The sequence below is a fragment of the Hemitrygon akajei genome, chromosome 3, assembly GCF_048418815.1.
Source record: "Hemitrygon akajei chromosome 3, sHemAka1.3, whole genome shotgun sequence".
NCBI classification, from domain to species: Eukaryota; Metazoa; Chordata; class Chondrichthyes; order Myliobatiformes; family Dasyatidae; genus Hemitrygon; species Hemitrygon akajei.
The window spans coordinates 161,576,997-161,600,980 of NC_133126.1; the positions used below are offsets into that span (position 1 = coordinate 161,576,997).

General features: G+C 42.1%; 1 protein-coding gene across 1 annotated transcript in view; it reads right to left on the reverse strand.

Annotated features, from left to right (window-relative positions):
- Positions 1 to 554: 554 nt before the first annotated feature.
- Positions 555 to 23,984, reverse strand: part of xxylt1 (xyloside xylosyltransferase 1) — a 152,372-nt gene continuing 128,942 nt past the window's right edge. The window contains exon 4 of the mRNA XM_073041181.1: positions 555 to 1,238. Coding sequence (XP_072897282.1) covers positions 842 to 1,238 — 397 coding nt within the window. The 3' untranslated portion in view covers positions 555 to 841. The remainder of the gene's footprint in view (positions 1,239 to 23,984) is intronic.

A 23,984-nucleotide genomic window follows, 5' to 3' on the forward strand; every position in this document is an offset into this window, starting at 1 on the left:
GTTTTATTTAATGCCTAAAGTTTAAAAGGTCATTGCCAGCAGTTTCTTTATAGTTGAGAATCAGTGGAGAGTGAAGATCGGAGTTCGGGAGTTAAAAGATCGAGGAGAACCGATTTCGACGGTGAAACAGGTTCGACCTTGTTTGATCCTCATTCGGAAGGAATTCGTTGACTGTGCCCATGTTAATCCCTGTGAATAGCAGAAAGGATTGGGAACAGTTTTGTAAAGGAAAGGTCAGTGCCTTTAAGCCATTACATTTCATCTTCGTAAAATTCTTCGTGGGAAAAGTAGTTCGACTGGGAATTGCAACAACACGACGTGAAAGAGAATTTAAATCATCTTAAAAAGTCTCTCCTTTAAATGGGCTGTAAGCATTTTGAACTTTTGCAATACTACTTTTAAGAACTGTTTAAGCTTCATTGCTTTAAGAACTGTTTAAGCTGCCGCAAAGCAACTGATTTCCGGTTGCGTTAGTGATCTGTTTACTTTTGGGGGGGTTTGTTTTCAGTGTTTAATAAACATGTTATTTGTTATAAAAACCCCTGCCTCACTCATATATTTATTGTTGCTTGAATCCGTAACACTGAAAACAGCAACAAGTTTAATGACAATGTTGGTATTCCAGGATGTATTACATTTCAATCATGTAGTTTTCCTCACTATAGATTAATTACTTTGACGGTTGTCATTTACCACATGGCAGAGATCAGAAGGCAAAACAAATCTACACTAAAAACAGAAGTCTCAAAATGAAAGAACAGTTTTAAAAAATGAGCATATTTTTCCAGCCGAAGGAATGTGCCTTTTGAACCATCGGTATACAAACTCAAAAATAGTTTATTTAATTATCTGGGATTGGAGTATTACAGTTTCCATGGTATATTTTCACTTTTCCATCGCATCTGAAGTACAGATCAAAGACATCAGCATATCCATGGTCCCGCCACCAGGTACAGAGCTGTCTGTTGTTCGTACAGTCCAGAATGTGAAAGAGTTCTGCTTGCTCCATTCCGATCAACGTGAAGAAGTCCTGGTCGCCAAGGTGGCCCTTAAAGTGATACTTTTCTGCAAGTTTTCTTACCTTCACTGCATCCAGAAGCTGATTGTAAAGATCTGACTGACGCATGGCTTCTAGATTTAAGAGCATGACTCCACTATTGAAACCAGGGAGACCATCTGGTGGAGGATCACCGACTTTAGTTCTGGGGTTTTCTTGGCGGTACTGCCAGAAGGTGTGCCTTTAAGAGAAGAGCAAAATAGATTAATTGAATCAATAACTTCTCTCATGTTTATGTGGTCTCTAAGAAACAATGTCAAGAATAACCCTTGATAAAAACATAAGTCCAAATTCTCCTTCAACAGTGAAGATCCATAAAAATTTTACCATTTCAGTGTTGCTCTTAGCATTCATTCCCTAAGACCACAAGACATAGGAGCTAAATTAGGCCATTCAGCCCATTGAGTCTGTTCTACCATCCCATCATGGCTGATTTATTGTCCCTCTCAACCCCACTCTCTGGCCTTCTATTTAGCAATAGTTTAAGAACCCCAGCCTTACAACAAGTCATAATCGGGATATAATCAGGAAATGCATTAACACTTTTAAAAATATAACTGAGCAATAGGTTAATGTCCCTAATTGCATGATGGATAGCTAATTAGCACCATAATGCATTGTCATTGCTACAGGTTATAGTGGAGAAAGAATAAACTATTTAATAGAGGGCAGATCTACAATAATACCCCCATTGTAACAATGGCAGGAATTGAATTAGCTGTAAATGCTTTCCAATGTCCTGAGGACAAGAAAGGCTAGTATATACAAGTACAGGACCAAGCCAAAGCACAGACTCGGCCATGGCTTTGCAGAACACATATGGTCTGCCATCCTGAGCACTGTTTGCAGACCATTTCAACTCCCCTTCCCTTTCCCACTTCCTCAATGGTTTGTCTTCTCGACTGCTAGGACGAAGCCGGAGGCAAACTGGAGGAACAACACTATTTATATTCTATCCAAGTAGTCTGCAATCTAATGGGATGAATAATGAGTCTTCTAGTTATAGGTCCTCCCATTTTTGTCTCCCTTTTCCTCAGTATCCCCTTACCATATATCTATCTTTTCCCATTCGTCTTCCTGGCTCCATCCACTCACAGTCTGAGTCACACCACCAATCCTGTTCCACCACCCCCCACCCACCGACATCTGGTTTCAACTGTCGTTTATTTCTTCTTTCTCCTGTAATGGTTACCATACTTAGCACTTCCACTTATCTGAATCTAGCTCTATTAGAGTTCTGTGCTCTTGCTTATCTCCCTCCCACAGCCGACTCTCATCTTTACACTCCCCTCCTTTACCTGCCATGGGGGAACCTCTCAGTTTGAAAGAGGTCCATGATGCTATCAGTAGCCCGAAAAGTAATAAAGCCACTCGTCCTGAGAGGATCCCAGTAGAGTTCCTTAAGGAAGCTGAACCAGTATACCTGTACTACATAGATACCTTGCTCCTGAAGGTCTGGGAAAAGGTACAACAGCTCTGAGAACTCAGGGATACTCTGATATTCAACCACTTTCAAAAAAAGGAGTCAAGGCAGATTGTGGCAATTACAGAGGCATCTCCTTCCTGTCAACAGGCAAAATGCTTGTGCTCCATCCACAATCTAAAGAACTCCCTGAATCACAGTGTGGTTTCCATCCCTGTAGATGTACTGCAGACATGATCTTCACAGAAAGCCAATTACTGGAAAAATGCTGTGAACAAAAGCAATTTTTACACTTGGCTTTCATAGGATTGACAAAGGCATCTGATACAGTCGACAACCACGCTCTCTGGTGTATACTATCGAGACATAACTGCCCTGACAAGTACTTACAAATATTGATGGCATGTCAGCTACAGTACTCAGCAGTTGTGGGGCTTAATCAGAACCCTTCAATGTCAAGACTGGAGTCAAACAGGTCTGTATCATTGCACCCACCCTATCTGTCATCTTTATTACTGACATTCTTCACCCTATTGGCCAAGAACTGCTACAGGGAATCCCAGTCGCATACACAATAGACAACAGGCTTTTCAACCTCAACCGGTTCAAGGCCAAGAACAAGATCAGCACCACCACTATTATGGACCTTCAGTATGCAGATGGCAATGCCATCACAGCACACTCCATAAAAGGCCTCCAATGTACCCTGAACGCCTTTGCCAAGGCACATTGAGCCGTGGGTCTTGCTTTGAATATAAAAAAGACATAGGTCCTATATCAGCCACCACCCAACCATCCATTTAGCCAGCCCTCCGTAAAAGTTAACAATATCATCCTTGAAAATGCAGACCACTTCCCCTACCTTGACAGGATTCCCTCTTCAAAAGCAGATATTCATTGACTCAGAGATCAACCACTGCCTGAGAGGTGTTAATGGAGCCTATACAAGATTAAGGAAAAGAGTCTTTGAAGACCCTGACCTTGAAGTCCAAACAAAACCTCTGTGGTCTTTCGGGTAGTCGTCCTTCCTATGTTACTGTATGGAGCTGAATCATGGACCACCTACAGTAGACATGGGAAAGCCCTGGAACAATACTACCGACAAACCTTATGAAAGATTTTGAGGATCATCTGGGAAGGATAGAAACACTAAGAGCAATGTACTGGAAGAGGCCAACATGAACAGCATTTTCACCATGATAAAGCAACACCAACTCTGATGTCATTCCAATGCCCAACTCATGTCTCCCCAAATGGATCTTTGACTCCCAGCTGAAGGAAGGCCAGCAAGGCCCCGGTGGGCAAAGGAATGCTTTAAAGATAACATCAAATTTAACCCGAAGAAATTGAACATTACATCTAAAAACTGGGAAGACATTGCAGTCAGCAGATGCACCTGGAGGAAATCTGATCAAGAAGGACCTGCGTTACATGAGAGTGATCTCCGCTGTGCCGCAGAGAACAAGCAGGAGCTGTGAAAGGAGAGAATGAACAACTAAAATCCCACCCACTAACCACAGCCACCACTTACTCGTGCCCATACTGCACCAGAATATGTGATCCTGGATTGGCCTCGAAAGCTGCCCGGGACCCATCAATAGACAACCCACGAGGAGAGCATCTTACTCGACTTGAACGATCGCACTACTACTGCCACCACCATAATCTTTCTCCCTCAGTCCACCAACCTCCTTGGAATCTATCCTTGTCAAACCCCCTTTCCTCTCTCTGCTGGTCATCGCACTTCTGCACTCAGTTCTGATGTAGGGTTTCAAAGCAAAGTTGATATCTTTCCTCCCACTGATGTTGTCTGACCCATTGATATTCTCCTGCAGATTGTATTTTGCTCCACATTCCATCACTTACAGTGCCTTGTGTTTCCGCTGACATACAATACAGTTTTACTTACAGAGCCAGAGTCTTACATCAAAGAAACTGGCACTTCAGCCCAAATTATCCATCTTGTCCAAAGACAGTCACATCTGCCTGTATTCAGATGGGATGCATCCCAGGGTGCTGAGGGAATTAGCAGAGGTTATAGTAGATGCATTGGTAATCATTTACCAAAACTCTCTAGACTCGGCAGATTCTGGTGGATTGGAAGTCAGCAAATGTCACGCCACTTTTTAAAAAAGGATGCAGACAAAAGACGGGCAACTATAGGCCATATAGGCCAGTTAGCTTAACATCTGTGGTCAGGAAAATCCTTGCAGCTGTCATTAAGGAAGAAATAGTGAAACATTTAGAAAGAAGTGTTTCCATTAGACAGACGCAGCATGGATTCAGAAAGGGCAGGTCCTGTTTGACAAACTTACTGGAGTTCTTTGAGGACATAATGAGTGCAGTGGATAGAGGGGAACAGGTGGATGTCATATACTTGGATTTCCAGAAGGCGTTCGATAAGGTGCCGCACAAGAGACTTATAAATAAGATTCGGATGCATGGAGTCGGAGGAAGTGTATTGGCGTTGTTAGTGGATTGGTTTACCAATAGAAGGCAGAGAGTTGGCATAAATGGGTGTTTCTACGGTTGGCAGTCAGTGGTGAGTGGGGTGCTGCAGGGGTTGGTGCTGGGCCTGCAGCTGTTTATCATTTACATTGATGATTTGGAAGAGGGGATAGTGTAGCATAGCAAAATTTGCTGAAGACACTAAACTGAGTGGAAAAGTAAATTGTACAGAGGATGTGGAGAGTCTGCAGAGTGATATAGATAGATTAAGTGAGAGGGCCAAAGTCTGGCAGATGGAATATAACTTTGGTAAATGCGAGATCATCCACTTTGGAAGGAATAATAGAAGAGCAGATTATTACTTAAATGGTGAAAGATTGCAGTATGCTGTTGTGCAGAGGGACTTGGGAGTGCTTGTTCATGAATCGCCAAAAGTTGGCTTGCAGGTGCAGCAGGCTATTAAGAAGGCAAACGGAATGTTGGCTTCATTGCTAGAGGGATTGAATTTAAGAGCAGGGAGGTCATGCTGCAACTATACAGGGTACTGGTGAGACCACACCTGGAGTACTATGTGCAGTTCTGATCTCCATACTTGAGGAAGGATACTGGCTTTGGAGGCAGTGCAGAGGAGGTTCACTAGCTTGATTCCAGGGATGAAGGGTTTAACCTCTGAGGAGAGATTGAGTCGCCTGGGACTATACTCTCTAGAATTCCGAAGAACGAGAGGGGATCTTATAGAAACATACAAAATTTTGAAAGGGATAAGGTAGAAGTAGGAAAGTTGTTTCCATTGGTGGGTGAGACTAGAACTAGGGGACATTGCCTCAAGATTCAGGGGAGATGATTTAGGACAGAGATGAGGAGAAACTGTTTTATCCAGAGAGTGGGGAATCTGTGGAATTTTCTGCCCAGGGAAGCTGTTCAAGCTTCTTCACTAAATATATTTAAAATACAGTTAGATAGATATTTACATAGTAGGGGAATTAAGTGTAATGGGGAAAAGGCAGGTAGATGGAGTTGAGTTTAACAAACAGTTTAACAGACATGATCTTATTGAGTGGCGGGGCAGGCCCAACAGGCCGTATGGCCTACTCCTTCTCCTTTTTCTTATGTTTGGTCCGAAACCCTCTAAATCTCTCTTCTCCATGTATTTGTCTAGATGGCTTTTACATCACCAATAGTCAGCAAGATTTTGCCATATCTTACAAACCTCCTGCAGTTTTTCAAAGAGGGAACTAAAGGGATTAATGAAAATAAGACTACATATTCATAATGACTTTAGTAAGGTCTCTGAAAAGATCCCACATGGTAGGTCTATCTGAAGGATTGATTGAGTGGAATTCAGGGTGGCTAGTGAGGTGCTAATCAGTACTAATCATCAATTTTGAAAATCTGGCCTCCATACCTCTCCCTGAAACTGGATTCTTAACTTCGTCGCTAGGCCGCCACAGTCAGTACAGATTGGTGGTAACATCTCCTCTTTGCTGACAATCAATACAGATGCACCTCTAGGATATGTGCTGTACTCTCTACACTCATGACTGTGTGGCTAGGCACAGCTCAAATGCCATCTATAAATTTGATGATGACACCACTGCTGTTGGCAGAATCTCAGACGGTGACGAGGAGGCAAAGAGAAGTGAGGTAGATCAGCTGATTGAGTGGTGTCGCAACAGCAACCTTGCACTGAATGTCGGCAAGACCAAGGAGATGATTGTGGTCTTCATAAAGGGGAAGTTGGGAGAATACACACCAGTCCTCAATGAGGGGATCAGAAGTGGAAAGGCTGAGCAACTTCTAGTTCCTAGGTATCAACATCTCAGAGGATCTATCCGAAGACCACCATACTGATGCAGTTATGACCAAGGCATACAGTTGACCATACTTCATTAGGAGTTTGAGGAGATTTGGTACATCACCAAAGACTCCAGCAGATGTCAATAGATGTACAATGCAAAGCAATCTGAATGGTCGTATCACCGTCTGGAATGGAGGCATAAATGCACAGGATCGTAAGAGGGTTGTTAATTTAGTCACGCCATTACAGGCTCAACCCCCCCACATTAATGACATCTTCCAAAGGTGGATCATCAAGAACAGGAAAACAAACATTAAAGATGCTCGCCATCTGGAACATGCCCTCTTTTCATTACTACCATCAGAGAGGAAGGTACAGGAGCCTGAAGACCCACATTCAACATTTTAGGAAGAGCTTTGTCCTCTCTGCCATCAGATTTCTGAATGGTCCATGAACTCACAAACACTACCTTGCTATTTCTCTTATGCATGATTCATTTCTGATGCAATGCATAGTAACCTGTCATGCCAGCATTGTACCTGCTGCCACGAATAACAACTTTCATGACATACGTCAGTGATTCTGATTCAGAGGTGGATTCACAGTTGGAACAATAAGAAGAAGCAGAGGCTGATGGTAAAAAGCAAATTCTCTGACTGGAGGCCTGCGACTAGTGGGGTGCCACAGGGATTTGTGTTGGGATCACTGTTAGACATTATTTATGTAAATGAGCTGAATAAGAACGTACAAGTCACGAGTAGCAAGTTTGCTGTAGATACTAAATTAGGGGGTCCTGTCGACAGTGACAATAATTTGCAACCAAGTTTTGATCAGTTAAGAAATGGGCTGAGGAATGGCAAATGGGTTTCAAGATTCAAGATTTCAAGATTTTTTTTTCAAGATTCAAAAACTTTATTGTCATTCCAACCATACATCAGCTCTGCAGGGCAGAATGAGACAGCGTTTCCCAGGAGCAGTGTAATCATAACATAACAAACGCAACAGTAAATAATAAACACAACAATAAATAGTAAAACACAGCAGCCACATGTCAGTTAAAAACAAGTTATAAGTGTCCAGTGCAAGTTAAAAGTGTCCAAAACAGAGTCAGGTAGAGCAGCTATTTAGCAGTCTGACTGCCTGTGGGAGGAAGCTGTTTAGTAGCCTTGTGGTTTTAGTTTTGATGCTCCTGTAACGTTTACCTGATGGCAGAAGAACAAACAGTTCATGGAGAGGGTGTGAGGGGTCTTTAATGATGTACCGTGTCTTCTGGAGGCATCAACTCTGAAAGAGGTCTTGGACAGAAGGTAGGGAGACCCCAATAACCTTCTCTGCTCCCCTAACCACCCTCTGCAAGGCTTTTTTGTCGGCAGCACTGCAGCTGGAGTACCAGGTTGTGATGCAAAAGGTCAGCACACTCTCAACCATGCCTCTGTAGAATGTAGTTAAGATGTTAGTGGGGAGTGATGCTTGTTTAAGCTTCCTCAGAAAGTGCAGTCTCTGCTGGGCCCGTTTCACAATCCCAGTGGTGTTCCTGGACCAGGTGAGATTGTCCGAGATCTGCACCCCAAGGAACTTGATGTTTTCCACTCTGTCCACTGTGGAGCCACTGATGCTGAGGGGTGTGTGCTCAGGCTGAGACCGCCTGAAATCGACGATCATCTCCTTGGTTTTGGTGACATTAAGCATCAAGTTGTTGTCACTGCACCAGCTCTCTAGGTGTTTGACCTCCTCCCTGTACATTGTTTCATCATTTTTGCTGATGAGCCCCACCACTGTGCATCAGTAAATTTAATGATCAGGTTCCCCTTGAATCTGGCTGCACAGTCATGTGTTAGCAGTGTAAACAGCAATGGGCTAAGCACGCAGCCTTGTGGGGATCCAGTGCTCAGTGTGATGGAGTCAGAGATGTTCCTGCCAACAAGGACTGACTGTGGTCTCTCTGTCAAGAAATGGGTTTCAACTTAGATGAGCATGAGGTACTATTTTGGACATTCTAACCGGGGTAGGACTTGTACAGTGACAGTCAGGGCACTGACAAGTGTGTTGGGACCTGGTGTACAAGTATACAGTTCACTCAAAGCAACCAGGCAAGTAGACAAGGTGAAGGGGGTGATTAACATGCTGCTCAGGGCACTGAGCTTAGAAGCAGTGACATTATGGTTCAGTTATACAAGTCATTGTTGAGATCACATTTGGGGTGTTGTGCACAGTTTTGGCACCCTGTTATACGAAAGACATTTTCAAGCTGGAGAGAGTGCAAGATTTATGAGGATGCTGCCAAGACCGGATTATTTTTTCCCCTGGACTGCCCGAAAATGAGGGATGACCTCACAGAGGCTTATAAACTCATGAAGGGTACAGATGAGGTGGACGGTCACACTCTCTTCCCAGGGTTGGGGAGTCCAAAACTAGAGGGCACAGGCACAAAGTAAAAGGAGAGAGATTCAAAAGAGACCCAAGAGATAACTTATTTAAGTAGAAGGCAGAGAGCATCTGGAATAAGGTGCACGAGGAATTGGCAAGGTGGGTACAATTACAACTTTTAAGGTTAATGGAGGGGAAGGGCTTAGAATTTTATGGGCTGAATGCAGGCAACCAGAACTAGAAGGGAGGATGCTGTGGTAGATATGGACTAGTTGGGTGGAAGAGACTGTTTCTATGCAGTGATACGTTGTTAATGTACCTGCCTCAGCCACTGTTTCAGGCGTCTCGTTCCAAACGCACACCACCATTTGTGTGAAGAAGCTGTCCCAGATGTCTATTTTAAATCTCTCACCTCTGATCTGAAAACTGGGCTTTCATACTTTTCATACTTCCTCGCAGGGCTTTTGCCCTGTCTATGCCTGTCGTGATGTTATATATTTCCATCAGGTCATACCTAAATCTCCTGCGTTCCACGTGAAGGCAAGCTTTCTTTAAACTCTGTGGGTGAATCAAGTCTCAAAACCCTATGAAGGGGTGTTTATAATTTTTTCCCTGCAGCAACTCAACTTAACAAATTGGTCAGCTGGGATATTATCACAGAGATATAATAGATTCTGCATTTGCTGGAAATCTTGAGCAACACACACAAAATGCTGGAGGAATTCAGCAGGTCAGGCAGCATCTTTGGAGGGAAATGAACAGTCGATGTTTTAGGCTAAGATCCTTCTTCAAGACTGGAGAGAAAGGATGCAGAAACCAGAATGGAAATTACATGTGCTCACTAGATTATACTGATAGAATAAACCTTTAATAAACTACAGATAGCATGGCTAGGTCTTACCAGGTGTTGCACCTGGAGTGAGAATGAGATCGAGATCAATGTGCACAGGCTTTGGGACCAGGCAAGGCAAATGTGTTTCTGGATGAAGGGTGCACACTAGCATTGAAGGCTCAAAGAAAAACCCAACTGTAACTACTTACTTTCCTCGTGAGGTATGAATGTACTCCTGCATTTGGACGTGTGACAAGAGACAGGGTCTCAAAGCTCAGGCAAAGGCTGAGTATGTGCACTGTGTGAAGATCTTATTTCAATTACTGGGGCTCAATATACAGTAACTGGTAGCTTTTCATATTGAGTGTGAGAGGAGGAGAGCCCACAGAATAGAAAGGACAATGCACCTTATAAGAGGAGCAGTATATGATACAATTGTGACTTTAAAAATCTCAGAGGCATGAGAAACAACGGAATTAAGAAACAGTATCTGTAAATATGTTGCTGATCTGAAGGAACAAAATGCTTTAGTCTGTAGCCAAATTAAGACCCAGTAAATGATTATAGTCTTATGCTTCCTGCCTTTCATCAACAGCAGGTTTTGTAGTGAAATCCTAAATAAACCTCAGATAATGCTTTCTAATTGCAGTCAGGAGGCAGTAGGAGGTAAATAATAAGCTGTGAAGAAACCAAACTGCTTGAAATAACTGAATATAATTAAGCAGTATAAACCTTGATGTTTTAATTTACAGGGCCATATGTTATATTGTTGACTGCAGATATCCTACAATAGAACATTCTCAGAAGGCACATTGAAATTCTTTTGAATTTTTTTTAGAATAAATGCAAATGACGCAAGGTTTGTTGTTGGGATGTAAACAAACTGAACATTCCTTTCAATTGGTATTGCCATGGAAATGTACTTTAACATTGCATTTTATTTTTTAAACGAAGCTATCAGCTTTTGACAAAACCTTCCTACCTTTCTTTTACATTCCTGTGTTGCACTGCAAATTAGCAATCATCTTTAATCATCATTTCCTTAAGACAAATGGAACACTGTAACAAAGGATTGAGAATATAATCTGTTTTTTATTTAATGTGTAGTCCTGTATATGATTAAATTCTACTTGCTGTTTTAAAATTTACTGGCAGCTCACATTCATGCTGACAGACTATCTGTCAGAATAACTACAGAGAGATGACTTTGAAATGCTTGAAAAAATACCCGGAGCAGAATTAAAAGTTCTGAAGGAGTTGGGGTTTGCAGCTAACACTAGTCATCAGTGACTAATCTCATGTATTTAGATCTCCATTGTTCATAAACTTTCATAATTTAAAATTAGAAACATAGAAAACCTACCGCACAATACAGGTCCTTCAGCCCACAATGCTGTGCTGAACATGTACTTACTTCAGAAATTACCTAGGGTTACCCATAACCCTCTATTTTTTCCTCTTCTCCATCCTAAATGGCATTTAACTGCAAAAGTTAGGTTGTAATCCTTTCTGGATTTCCTTCCATCGTAAACAGGTTTCCTACATCTGGTCTAATGAAATTTAAAATATAGCAACCTAATATACAATATCTAATATGGAACCTAACCAAATGTTTTCAAGAATTTCATATAAGCTTCATCTCTACAGTGTACATAACCATAATTCCTTCAATTAGATTAGTTAACTACATTCTGCCCTTTACCAATCCACTTGGCTCTCTCCAGTAAGTGATTGCCTCAGAATTCACTCCTCAAATTTCAACAATTTCCACCAGCCACAGTTTGTGCAGCTTCAGAGCTGTGTGTCAGACATGGCTACAAGCAGCAATGGGGCCCCACAGGGGGACTGTATTGGCTCCCTTCCCTTCTACCCTGTACACCTCAGACTTTAGATACAGCTGAGTCATGTCATCTGTAGAAATTCTCTGATGACTCAGCAATAGTTGAGTGTATAAAGGGAGGATGGGAGGATGAATACAGGGCCCTGGTGGAGGACTTTGTCAAATGGTGCAAGCTAAATCAGCTGCAGCTCAACATCAGCAAGGCAAAGGTAATGGACTTCAGGAAGACTAACCCTGCACTGCTCCCTGTTACTATTGATGGTGAGGACCTACAAGTACCTGGGGTGCACCTGGATGACAGATTTGAGTGGAGCTCCAACACAGAGATTGTGTACAAGAAAGGCCAGAGTTGCCTATACTTCCTGAGGAGACTGAGGTCCTTTGGAGTATGCAGGCCTCTCCACTTGTTCTACCAGTCTGTTGTTGCCAGTACAATCTTCTATGTAGTGGTGTGTTGGGGAAATGGCATCGACATGGGTGACGCCAACAGACTCAATAAACTGATTAGAAAGGCTGGCGCTGTTATAGGAGTCAAACTGAACACGCTGGAGGCTGTGGTAGAACAAAGGACCCCACGGAAAATCCTGGCAATTCTGGACAATGTTTCTCACCCTCAGTAATAGACTAAGACAACTGCGCTGCTCCAAAGAGCACTATGTGAGGTCATTCCTACCCTCAGCCACTAGGCTCTATAATGAGTCAAGCTACAGCCGGGGAAGTGATGACCCCTCCTGTTCGACTGCTTGAGGTAACTTACTTTTTATTCTTTCTTACTATTCTTCTAATATTTGTATATCTGTGCACTTGTAATGCTACTGTGACACTGTAATTTCCTTTGGGATCAATGAAGTACCTATCTAGCTACAAAATAAGTCCAACAGAAATATTAGTTCCTTATTTATTCATCCACCTTGCTGAAATAATGAAGTTACAATTCTTCAGTCTAAAGGGATATTCTCCTTCTGCTCGGATAGCTTTGGAAGATTATGGCTGAAACAATTGCTGCTGCTTCTTCATCCATTTCCTCGAGAAACCCAAGATGAAAACTATCATTTCCTGGAGATTTGTCAGGTTATTGCATCATGATATTTTTAAATTGCTGTTTCCTTGCTCATTTTAGCTTTGGTAACTTTTAGTCCTTGTTTCGTTGTTGGTTTCCCAAGGGTATCGGGTATGATATCCTCTTCCTCTCTTATGAAGACTGCTGAGAAACAATTATAAAAGCCTGTAATTTCCTTATGGGAGAAGAATGAATATATGTGCACTGTAAATATGCCATATTATTTTGAACGAGCAGCACAGTGACACTGTGGCTGGCTCTGAGACTCAGCGGGGAAGGGTAAAGTCAGGCAGAGCGATGGTGATAGGAGACCTGATAGCTAGGGAGATGGGCAGAAGATTCTGTGACCACAGAAGAGACACCAAGATAGTGCGAGGTGTCCCAGATTCTGGGGTCCAGGGTGTCTCAGCGTGGCTGCAGGATATCCTCAAGGGGGCGGGTGAGCAGCCAGAGGAACAGGTCCTGTGCAGTGAGAGTAGGGAATTAGGAAAGAGGCTGAGGAGCAAGACCTCCAAGGTTGTCATCTCTGGGTATTCTTAGCACAACGTACCAGTCAGGGCAAGAATTGGAAGACAGTACAGATGAACGAGTGGCTGAGCAACTGATGCAGGGGGTAGGGTTTCAGATTCCTGGATAATTGGAACTTCTTCTGGGGCAGGAGTGACCTGTACAAGAGGAATGGGTTTGCACCTACAGTAAACTGGAGGGGAACCAATATCCTGGCCGGGTGGTTCACTTGTGCTACACAGGAGTGTTTAATCTAGTTTGGAAAGGGGTGGGAAACAGAACACTAGGTCAGAAAATGGAGGGAAAGGAGGAAGACAGTTATCAGGGCCAGCAAAAACAAGCAAAAGCAAAGTCATAGATACTATGGAATGGATAGTTTGAAGTGTGTGTATTTTAATGCTAGGAGTATTATGGGTAAAAGTGATGAACTTAGAGCATGGATCAGTAAATGGAAATATGTTGTGGCCATTACAGAGACTTAGTTAAGAGATGGATAGGAATGGGTGTTCAATGACCCAGGGATTCAGTTTTTTAGAGGTGAGAAAGAGGGAGGTAAAAGAGGTGGGGGAGTTGCCCTACTAACCATGGACAATATCATAGCTGTACTCTGGAGGAGGCATAATGGAGGGCTCGTCCAATGAGTCTACGTGGGTAGAACTCAAATATCGAAGGATGCAAGCACTCTTATGGGATTATATAAACCTTCCAATAGCCACTGGGACATTGAGGAACAGCTATGCAGGCAGATTCAGGAAAGGAGTATAAATAATTGGATTGTTGCCATGAAGAATTTCAACTTCTCTAATATAAACTGGAACCTTCTGACTGCACGTGGTTTAGATGGGGCAGAAATTGTTAGGAGCATCCAGGAGAGTTTCTTAAATCAATATGTAGATAGCCCTACAAACGGAGGAGCTATGATGGATAATGAGCACAGCCAGGTGACCAACCTTTCAGTGGCTAAGCGGTTAGGGAATAGTGACCACAATTCCTTAAGTTTTAAAATAGCCATAGATAAGTATGGACCTTGAGGAAGAGTATTAAATTGAAGCAGAGCAAATTATGACAGCATTAGGCAGGAACTAGGGAGAGTTAAATAGGAACAGCTGTTTTTGGGCAAGTCCACATCCAACATGTGGATGGTGTTTAAAGACCACTTGCACAGAACACAAAGGGTAGAACATTTGCTTTGATGTGGAGGATGAGAGTAAGGTCTTTAATGAGAACATTACAGCAGTATTTACCAAGGACAAGGAAGTGGAAGATAAAGAGATCTGTGCTAGGGGGTATTAATGTGCCTGAGTATTTTGAGGTAAAGGAGGTGGTAGCCTTGGATCTCTTAAAGAGCATTAAGGTGGATATGCCTCAATGTCTGATGAGATATATCCAAGGTTATTGAGAGAGGCAAGACGACAGATTTCTGGCACCTTAACCAATATCTCTATGTTCTCTCTAGCCACAGGTGAGGACTCAGTGGACAGGTGAGTAGCTAATGTTGTTTCATTATGAAGGTAGGGAACACGGATAATCCTAAAAATTATAAACTAGTGAGTCTCATATCAGTGATAGGGAAGTTACTGGAGAGAATTTGTAGGGATAGGACTTATGAGCATTTGGAAAACCATGGTCTAATTTGGGAGAGCCAGCTTGGCTTTGTGCAGAGCAAGACACGTCTTACTAACTTGAATGAGTTTTTTGATGAGGTGACAAGGGTGATTGACGAAGGTAGAGCTCTGGATGGTTTTTTTACATGGATTTTAGTGAAGCTTTTGACATGGTCCCTCATGGGGGGCTTACCCAGAAGATGAATATGCAGAGGATCCATGGTAAATTGGTCGTTTGCATTCAGAACCGGCTTGCTGATAGAAGATAGAGGGTAGTGGTTGAAGGGACTTATTCTAGCTGGAGGTCTGTGATTAGTGGTGTTCCACAGGGATCTGTACTGGAACCTTGGCTGTTTATCGTGTATATAAGTGACCTGGATGAAAATGTAGATGGGTGGGTTTGTAAGTTTGCAGTTAATAAGAAAATTGATTTTGATGTGGATGGCACAGAAGACTGGCAAAGAATACAGCATGATATAGATCAGTTACAGATATGGGCAAAGAAGTGGTAGATGGAGCTTAACCTGGCCAAATGTGATGTGCGGCACCTTGGTACGTCAAATGCAGAGAGAAGGTACACTGTTTAGGGCAAGATCCTCAACATTGTTGATGAGCAGAGGGATCTTGGGGTTCCAAGTTCATAGCTCCCTGAAGTGCCTACACAGGTTGATAGGATGGCTAAGAAGGCATATGGCATGCTTGACTTTATTAGTCGAGGCAATGAGTTCAAAAGGAAATTATGCTGCAGCTTTTTATAACTCTATTTAGGCCTCATCCGAAGTATTGCACACAGAATTGATCATCCAATTAGAGGAAGAATGTTGAGGCTTTAGAGAGGCTGCAGAAGAGGTTTACCAAGGTGCTGACCACATTAGAGGGCATGAGTTATATTGAGAGGTTCGTCAAAAACTTGGGTTACTTTCTCTGGAGCAGCAGAGGTTGAAGGGAGATCTGATAGAGATTTATAAGATAAGAGGCATAGATAGAGAAGACAGACAGTATAATTTCCCAAGGGTTGAAATACCAGATCTCATGCATTTAAGGTGAGAGGGTGTAACTTCAAAAGAGATGTGAGGGGTAAATTTTGTACACAGAGAGTGGTTAGTGCCTGAAACATGCTGCCTTGGTGGTGGGGGGGGGGGGTAGAGGCAGACACATTAGAGACTTTTAGATAGGCACGTGGATGTGAGCAAAATGGAAGGATACGGATGTTGTGTAGACAGAAGAGATTAGTATTTGGATGCCAATTTAATTTGAATGCTAATTTAATTAGTTTGGTATAACACTGTGGACTTAAAGACCTGTTCCTGTATTCTACTGTTCCATGTTCTATGTTCTTATATAATTGTAAAAACTGCCTATCAATCTTGGTACCCTGTGTGAGTTTTTAAAATATTATTTTATAACTTGCTTTTTAAATCAATTTTTTAAAATATCTTTCCTTATTCCATGGGTTGTATACATTTTGCAGTATTGTCTCTCCTTTAGCTTTGTTACCTCTCGCTTCTTCCAATAACACGGCAGAAAAAGCAATGCTAAATAGGGCAATTATTGCTTGCTTCAAATCCTTTGGTCAAGGTCATGTATCTGGAGTTCACAGGGAGTCCAAAGGAATTTAAATTTGACCATTCTTGGAAGTGCATGAGTACATCTCCTAATGGTTTTCAGAATTATATATGCACACGTTAACAACAACGTTTTTGGAATGAATCTCTGGTGAATATGTAGGGATATGACTGTCCATCATGCACATGCCAGTTAGAATTCCATGTACCATTCCCTAATTCTCACTTCCATTGGAGAAAATTATATCATAACATGCATTACTTTTATAGGGTATGACACTGTTACAGATCATTTCACATTTCTAGCTGAAGTCTATTTTAGGCACAGGTGCTAATGGAAACCAAAAAGGTAATGGGACCAAATCCATTCATACAATACAGATATGTGAATTTAAAATCCCAAATTCTCGGAACAGAATGGTCCAACATGAAGGATGCAATTTCCTGCCACAACAGGACTTCTCATGTTAACATTTTGTGCACTGAAATAGCAATATAACAGGAAACTAACAGAGATTCACAGTGACAGATTTGAGAATGTGCAAAAAGGGATACATGAACATTTCCAGAATTGCAATTCTATAGTGATAGAATTGTAAAACTAAATCCTTTACAAACTTTGTAGGAGGCAAACTAAAACTTTGCATACTAGCCACAATCCGTGCTGGGAAAAACTAGCTGACTGATTCAAATTAGGCTATATCACACAGATATGGCTGTAAAGAGCAAGATAGACTTGGTCTATTGAAGTAAATAATGTTGATCAAATAACACGCTTTGATATACAATACATTATGCCCTGCACTCTCAGGAGCACTGGAAATGTTGTGTTGTTGAATGATGCTTCCTTTCTATAGCTAGACAAAACAACTTTTACACAAAAGGCCATTATCATACATCAAGTATAGACAGCCAAGTGACGGGTTTTGTATGTGTCAGGAGTGGTAATTCAGAAGAGTTCATTCCAGCATACCCCTGAGGAAGGTTGCTAAATGAGACACATTATTGGTCGTTGTCATATCAGTAGTGTAGTCTCCATATGAAACAGAGTATCAAGAACCAAGGTAGCAAGACTGGGAAAATTGTTGTCAAGGTGTCAGAAATGGGAATTGTAGGCGATGATAATATTAAAGAATTTTTTGGAAAACATGGTTAAATCCAGAAGACGGAATTGAATATTCTACTCAAAAGTATAAATTGTTCAGAAAGGAAAGAGTGTGAAGATAAGCAGGCATTGTAATGCCACGTGTGAGAGTGACCAAATGGGTAAACTCGCATCCTGTTGAGAGAGAAAGCAACAGAATGGAAACAAAATGATCACACACATCAAGTGTTGATAAATATCCCAAGCAACTTTGTAAAGTTGGAATCAGAAAAAGTCAAATGTAAAACAAAATGGCATTCAACTTGTGACTGAAACAGGTAACATTTTCCCTATTTGCCCTTGATAATTAGAGAAATATCAAGAGGTGAAGACTAGCATAACTAGATGCAAAACACCTTATCATAAAAATCCATTCTGGGCTATAATAGGAATGGAGCCAATAGAAATGGAGTGAAATTAATAAAAGATCCAAAAACAAGGATGGCACAGTTGCGTAGCAACTAGCATAATAGTTTACAGTACTAGCAATTAGGGTTCAATTCCTGCCACAATCTGTTAGGAGTTTGTACATTAAGGAGCTTGAACATAGAACATAAGAGAGCAGTACAGGTCCTTTGGCCCACGATATGCTGATCTTTTAACCTACTCTAACCCTTTCCTCCGACATAATCCTCCATTTTTCTATCATCCACGGGCCTACCTATTATACCTGCCTCTACCACCACCCCTGGCAGGATGTTACACACACACCTACCACTCTCTGTGTAAAGAACATGCCACCAACATCCGTCCTATACAAATCTCCAGTTACGCTAAGATTATGCCCCCTGTTATTAGTCTCCCGATGACAGCGTGGGTTTCTCTGGTTTTCTCCCACATTCCAAAGATGTACAGATTAGGAAAGGTTATGGGCATGCTATGTTGGTGCTGGAAGCATGGTGATACAAGCAGGCTACCTCCAACACATCCTCAGACTGTGTTGGTCATTGACGCAAATGATGCAGTTGGCTTTATATTTTGATGTTCATGTGATGAATAAAGCTCATCTTTATCGTTCTTTTCACTCAGACATGAGAGAAACTCACTTTCCCATGAGCAGTAGGTTAATTTTTGCTGTTCCTCTGCCTAGCTGAGCCCACACTTACCAGGACTGGGTCTGCTTGATTGCTGTTACTGGCTCCAACCTGACTGGAAGGATTCTGCACAGCCCAGAGCTTTCTGGCTGTAGACAGTAAGTTCTGCCATTGGAACACTGAGAGAAGATGAGCCATGCCTTCCAGTTAACCAGCTGTAAAACTGTCAAAGTTTGAAAATCTTTCAAACCTCTAAGATTTATCATACCATTAAGCATTCTTTTCAAAAATACACAAGTCATTATTTCATGTTACTTTCAAATCCCTTATTTTTTTCCAAGTTAACTCCATTTAACTTTTAAGATTACCATGAGAGACCCTTCCTATTGAAATTCTATTGCCTGCTTCAAACCTGCTGTAAGGACCATTGATGATTAACGCCATTCTCTTTTCTGTGCCTCACTGAGAACAGCCATTTGAAATGAAAAGTCATGCAGTGTGAAAAGGCAGAACCAAACAGCAAGGAAGAGAACTGCAATAACATGTACATGAAACATTACATTAAAAGAAAATGTTGCCAATCAGAAGGAACAAGAATTACAAATCCGACTCTAAACACCCTGGTTATTCACGTGACACTGCCTTTATTTCAAATCCGAAAGCATTTTCACTCGCTGAAAGGTTTCACGAAAGCCCTTGAACTGAACCAATTGAACTGAATATAGAGCTGAAACAATGCCAGGACAATCATCGGCATAATTTCAAAAAAATGCCAGCATCTATTTCAATATTTCCACTGTCTATCTGCTTGCTGAATTTTCAGCTTGACCATGGTCCATTTTTATTTACCGTACAGGAACATTTTCAGTCTAATCAATTATGATTCCCACATTGAAAATTGATTTTCTGTTAAATAACCTTTTTAATTAAACTGAGCTCAGATTTTCATGCCAGAACATAATCTCTAGGGTGGCTGAATCCTTTCTGGAATTTTCAAATTACCTCACTTCTTACCAGATGTAATGGAAGAATAATAGAAATACTGACAATAAAATATTTCAGTAGCTTGTAATGATACAATGAGAAGTGGTAATACAACATATGGAACTAGAAGAACATTTCAGTAAGCATCATTTCCCTGAGTAAATGATAAGTGAAGATTTCTCTCATGGCCACCAGCTCTGTAAAAAAGTATTTGACAAACAGTTCCTGTGTACAAGGCTGAACAAGCCTTGTGGATCACAGATGTATTTCAACCTAAAGTGGTTTGGTCAGGTGGTAGGTCTATTATACCTCAAAACGTTCAATTTTACGATTTTTTTCTTAGGGTTTGATTAATGTTTAAATTTCTGATTTACTGTTAAATATCCATTTCAATTAAACCAAGATCAGAGCTTTCAAGTCAGAAGAACATAATTTCTAGGGTAGGGTGGCTGAATCCTTTCATGAATTTTCAAACTATCTTACTTCCTACCAGGGGCAATGAAAGAATAATTGAAAATTGTCATTATCGTCCATTCAAAATAATATAATTCCTTCTATGTCGCTGCTCAGTGCTGACACAGCTGGTGGTGGGGTGGGGGCTCTCAGACAGAGGAGGTGCTACTTTTTGTCCAAGAAGGTCAGGTTAGAGCGTTAGCAAGCATCAGTGTCACTCTGTGGCTGTCCTCTTGGTTAAGGAATCGAAGAGCAAGTGGAAACGGGGCTGATTGACAACTAAATTGCCTACTAGCACTCATTAAAGAGACTACACACTTCATTTAACCACATCTTCTAACATGCCACAAGCTGAATAGGAGTTGATGTTGAGGATTTCAAGTGCCACTTAAATATATGCTCAGCTTTCAATGTTCATTTGCTGATTGCCATCACTGAATACATTACATTAAAGAGGGCTTATGAAACACACTGTGAGACCTCTGCTATAACATATAAATAATTAAGTACTCCTAGTCACGAGAAGGAAGTGAGTTCCTGGTCGCAGACAGACTGTTAGCCACGCCAGTGCTCTAAACGAGGCACTGCAGCAGGGACCAAGGCCAGGCAACATACGAGGAGGCCCTTCTTAGCACAATGTCTGATTGCCAAATCCAACCGCACACCAAGAACTTGCTTGACTGGTGGTAGGATGACACATCACCCTCAACGTACACTTCCCTCAGGATGGTTGTGGTGAGGAAGAGATGGTCATCCACTTCTTTTCAGAATGGGGATTTGCTACGAGGATGTGGAGAAGAGTGCAAGAGTCCGTGTCCCAGTTTATCCCGAGCAACAGAGGATCCCATCCAAGGGCTTTTCCCAAGGAACACACAGACTGCTACTGTGCTAATGGAAGGTCATCAGCTCAGATAAGGATGCTCTTTGGTCTGCTCAGAACACGTTGGCTTCCTGCAGTGAGCTATATTTAAAGGAATGCAGCAGACTGGCAAAGTAGAGTACACAGAATCTTTGAAAAGTACAGCACAGAAACAGGCCCTTCAGTCTATCTTGTCCATGCTGAACCATTTAAACTGCCTACTCCCACTGACCTGCACCAGGCCCATAACCCTCCATACCCCACTCATCCACGTACCCATCCAAACTTCTCTTAAACATTGAAACCAAGCTCACATGCAGCATTGCGCTAGCAGCTCGTTCCATACTCGCGCGAACCTCTGAGAAGTTTCCCCTCATGTTCTCCTTAAACTTTCCACCATTCACCCTTAACCCATGACCTCTGGTTGTAGTCCCACCCAACCTCAATGGGTAAAGCCTGCTTGCATTTACCCTACCTATACCCCTCATAATTTTGTATAACTCTATCAAATCTCCCTCAATCTGCTATGTTCCAAGCAGTAAAGTCCTAACCTATTCAGTCTTTCCTTATAACTCAGATCCTCCAGACCCGGCAACATCATTGTAAGTTTTCTCTGTAGTCGTTCAACCTTATTTACATCTTTCCTGGAGGTAGGTGACCAAAATTGCATGCAGTATTCCACATTAGGCCTCACCAATGTTTTATTCAGCAACTTCAACATAACATGCAGGGGAATGCACTGAAGCTCGGTGCTGTGTTGAGAAGGACAACAATAAAGACTCGTGCTACTGCACATGGAAGGGTGGAGATAAGTGAGGAAGCCCCTTGAACAAAAACAGGGGTGTATCATCCCCTAGGGGGCTACACAAATGACAACAATGCGGTTTTATTTATAGAAATAAGTTTAATATTGTGAATGGAATGATCATGATTATAAAAGTACTCTTTCTTCCTTCATAAATTTTTAAATTAGGAATTAAGCTTAATTTTGAAATTAACAATAAAGCATTTCATTTCCATCACCTCATCAGAAGGAGGGTGCACTTTACCAAGCTGTCTATTACAAGGATCTTATGGCCTCACAGAGTGACGGGCCAGCTACTGAAGAACAACTAGGACCATATTGGCTGTGGGAGTCAAGGTCATCGTAACATTAAGTTTTAGGCACAAGAAATTAGTCACATCCTAATTCTGTACAAGGGAAGCCAACCAATGCTGAGAACTGACTATAGATCATTGCCTAGCAACTAAGTGCATAAGATTCAGCAGAATCCAAAGGCTGTCCATGATCCAGGTCATTACGGATTATACAAGTCCTTTAATGACATCACCACCTCTCCTACACCCCCCACCCCTGTGTCAACACCAAGTACAGTTAACCATAGAGTGGCGGTAATACTAAAGTTCACTGGAACAATTTTGCTTTGAAGGGATGATGGTAGCAATTTTTACATTAGAAGCTAATGCTGTATAATACTTTAAGGAAAATGAATTCACCCTAGTTGGTTTCTATCACCTTTTCCCGTTTCTGTTTATAATGATGGGGAACAGGAAAGGAACTCAGGCCTTCCACACCCTCCGCAGTAAATAAAAGTGTATCACGCTGTTCAGCTGCCACCCTGGGACTTGCGTGATATATCTTCAGAACTCTTTCAATCAACACATTTCACTCAGGCGCCAGAAATATTATTTTGTATAATACTGATATTCTGCAGCAGACACTCTACTGGTCACGTGCTGCCCTATAGTACTTGATAGAAGAGAGCTTCGGGTTCGTTGGGATTTGCTCCAGGTTTCACAATCTGAGAGATCATGAGGGATCAGGCATTGCTAGCAGCAATTGTGTTGGAAAGTCAGGCTGAAAAGCAGAAGGTAAAGGACCAGAAGGAAGAGGTAGGGCAGGTGAGATATTCAAGACAACTGGACCAAGGGGGTCACGATGGAGTGCGCCAATTGCTGCTATTTAAATGAGAAGTGGTTTTGGAAGTTAAATTCTACCACTGGATTCTACAGCACCTCTACCACACAACTTGTGTCCTTTAACAACACACACAAAATGCTGGAGGGACTCAGTGTTTGTGAATTTACGTTCTTTGACTTGCAACACATCAAGCAATCTATTGAAGATCCTCCCAGAGGAATCACAAAACAGCTTAACAATTCCATCTCTACCCAAGCTCCACATTTTGCCAACATCAAAAGCACAAGAAACAAGACACCACCAGCACATAAATATTAAACTTCCTCTCTTTATTGGCTTTCTGGAAGTGGCTGATGCTACATGCTGTGAAACCCCAATGATGACATCAGGGCAGGGGGGGTGATTGCTGAGAACTTGCAGAAAGTGGTTCAGAGGTCCTCTGCGGCCAGCAACGGCCCTGTCGCTCACTCCACCATCTCAGCTTGGGCTTCAGAGCTGCATGCATATTGGACAATGGAAAGTTACTGTACGCCTGACAGCTTGTGAACTTCAGCTTGCCCAAGGAGCAGTCAGCTGGGGACCGGAGAGGGCCTACAAACATTGTTCACATGGACAGCCCAATATTGCATTGCAGCTGTCAGAGTTCACACAACCCACTATAATTTACAGCTGAACCTCGGCCACCAGATGCTGCATAATATCAGGCACCATAGATCCAAGCTGGTTGCAGCCATGATCACAATGGATGCAGAACACTGCCGTCCCCCAACTCCCCAAGGTTGAGTTTTCATCCAAAATTGCAGCCGCATGATGTACCCCGCCCTACTCACCAGTACTCTACCATGGATAAATTCCACAGAGGCCCAGTTTGATTCCTTTAAGGCAGAATCAGAATGTGAAAGGTGTCCCTTTGATCTAGCTTGGCTACTGGTGTCTAGTGCATCCCTTCGAACACTTGTCCCCTTCTTCCAGGGAACAAGGTCTTGAGTGTGTTCCGTGGTTGAGGGGAGAATCCTGTTCTTGGGAATCAGCAGTGATTAAACGAGAAGTGATTGGGCACAGCATTAATTGCTCTGGAGGAGGACAGT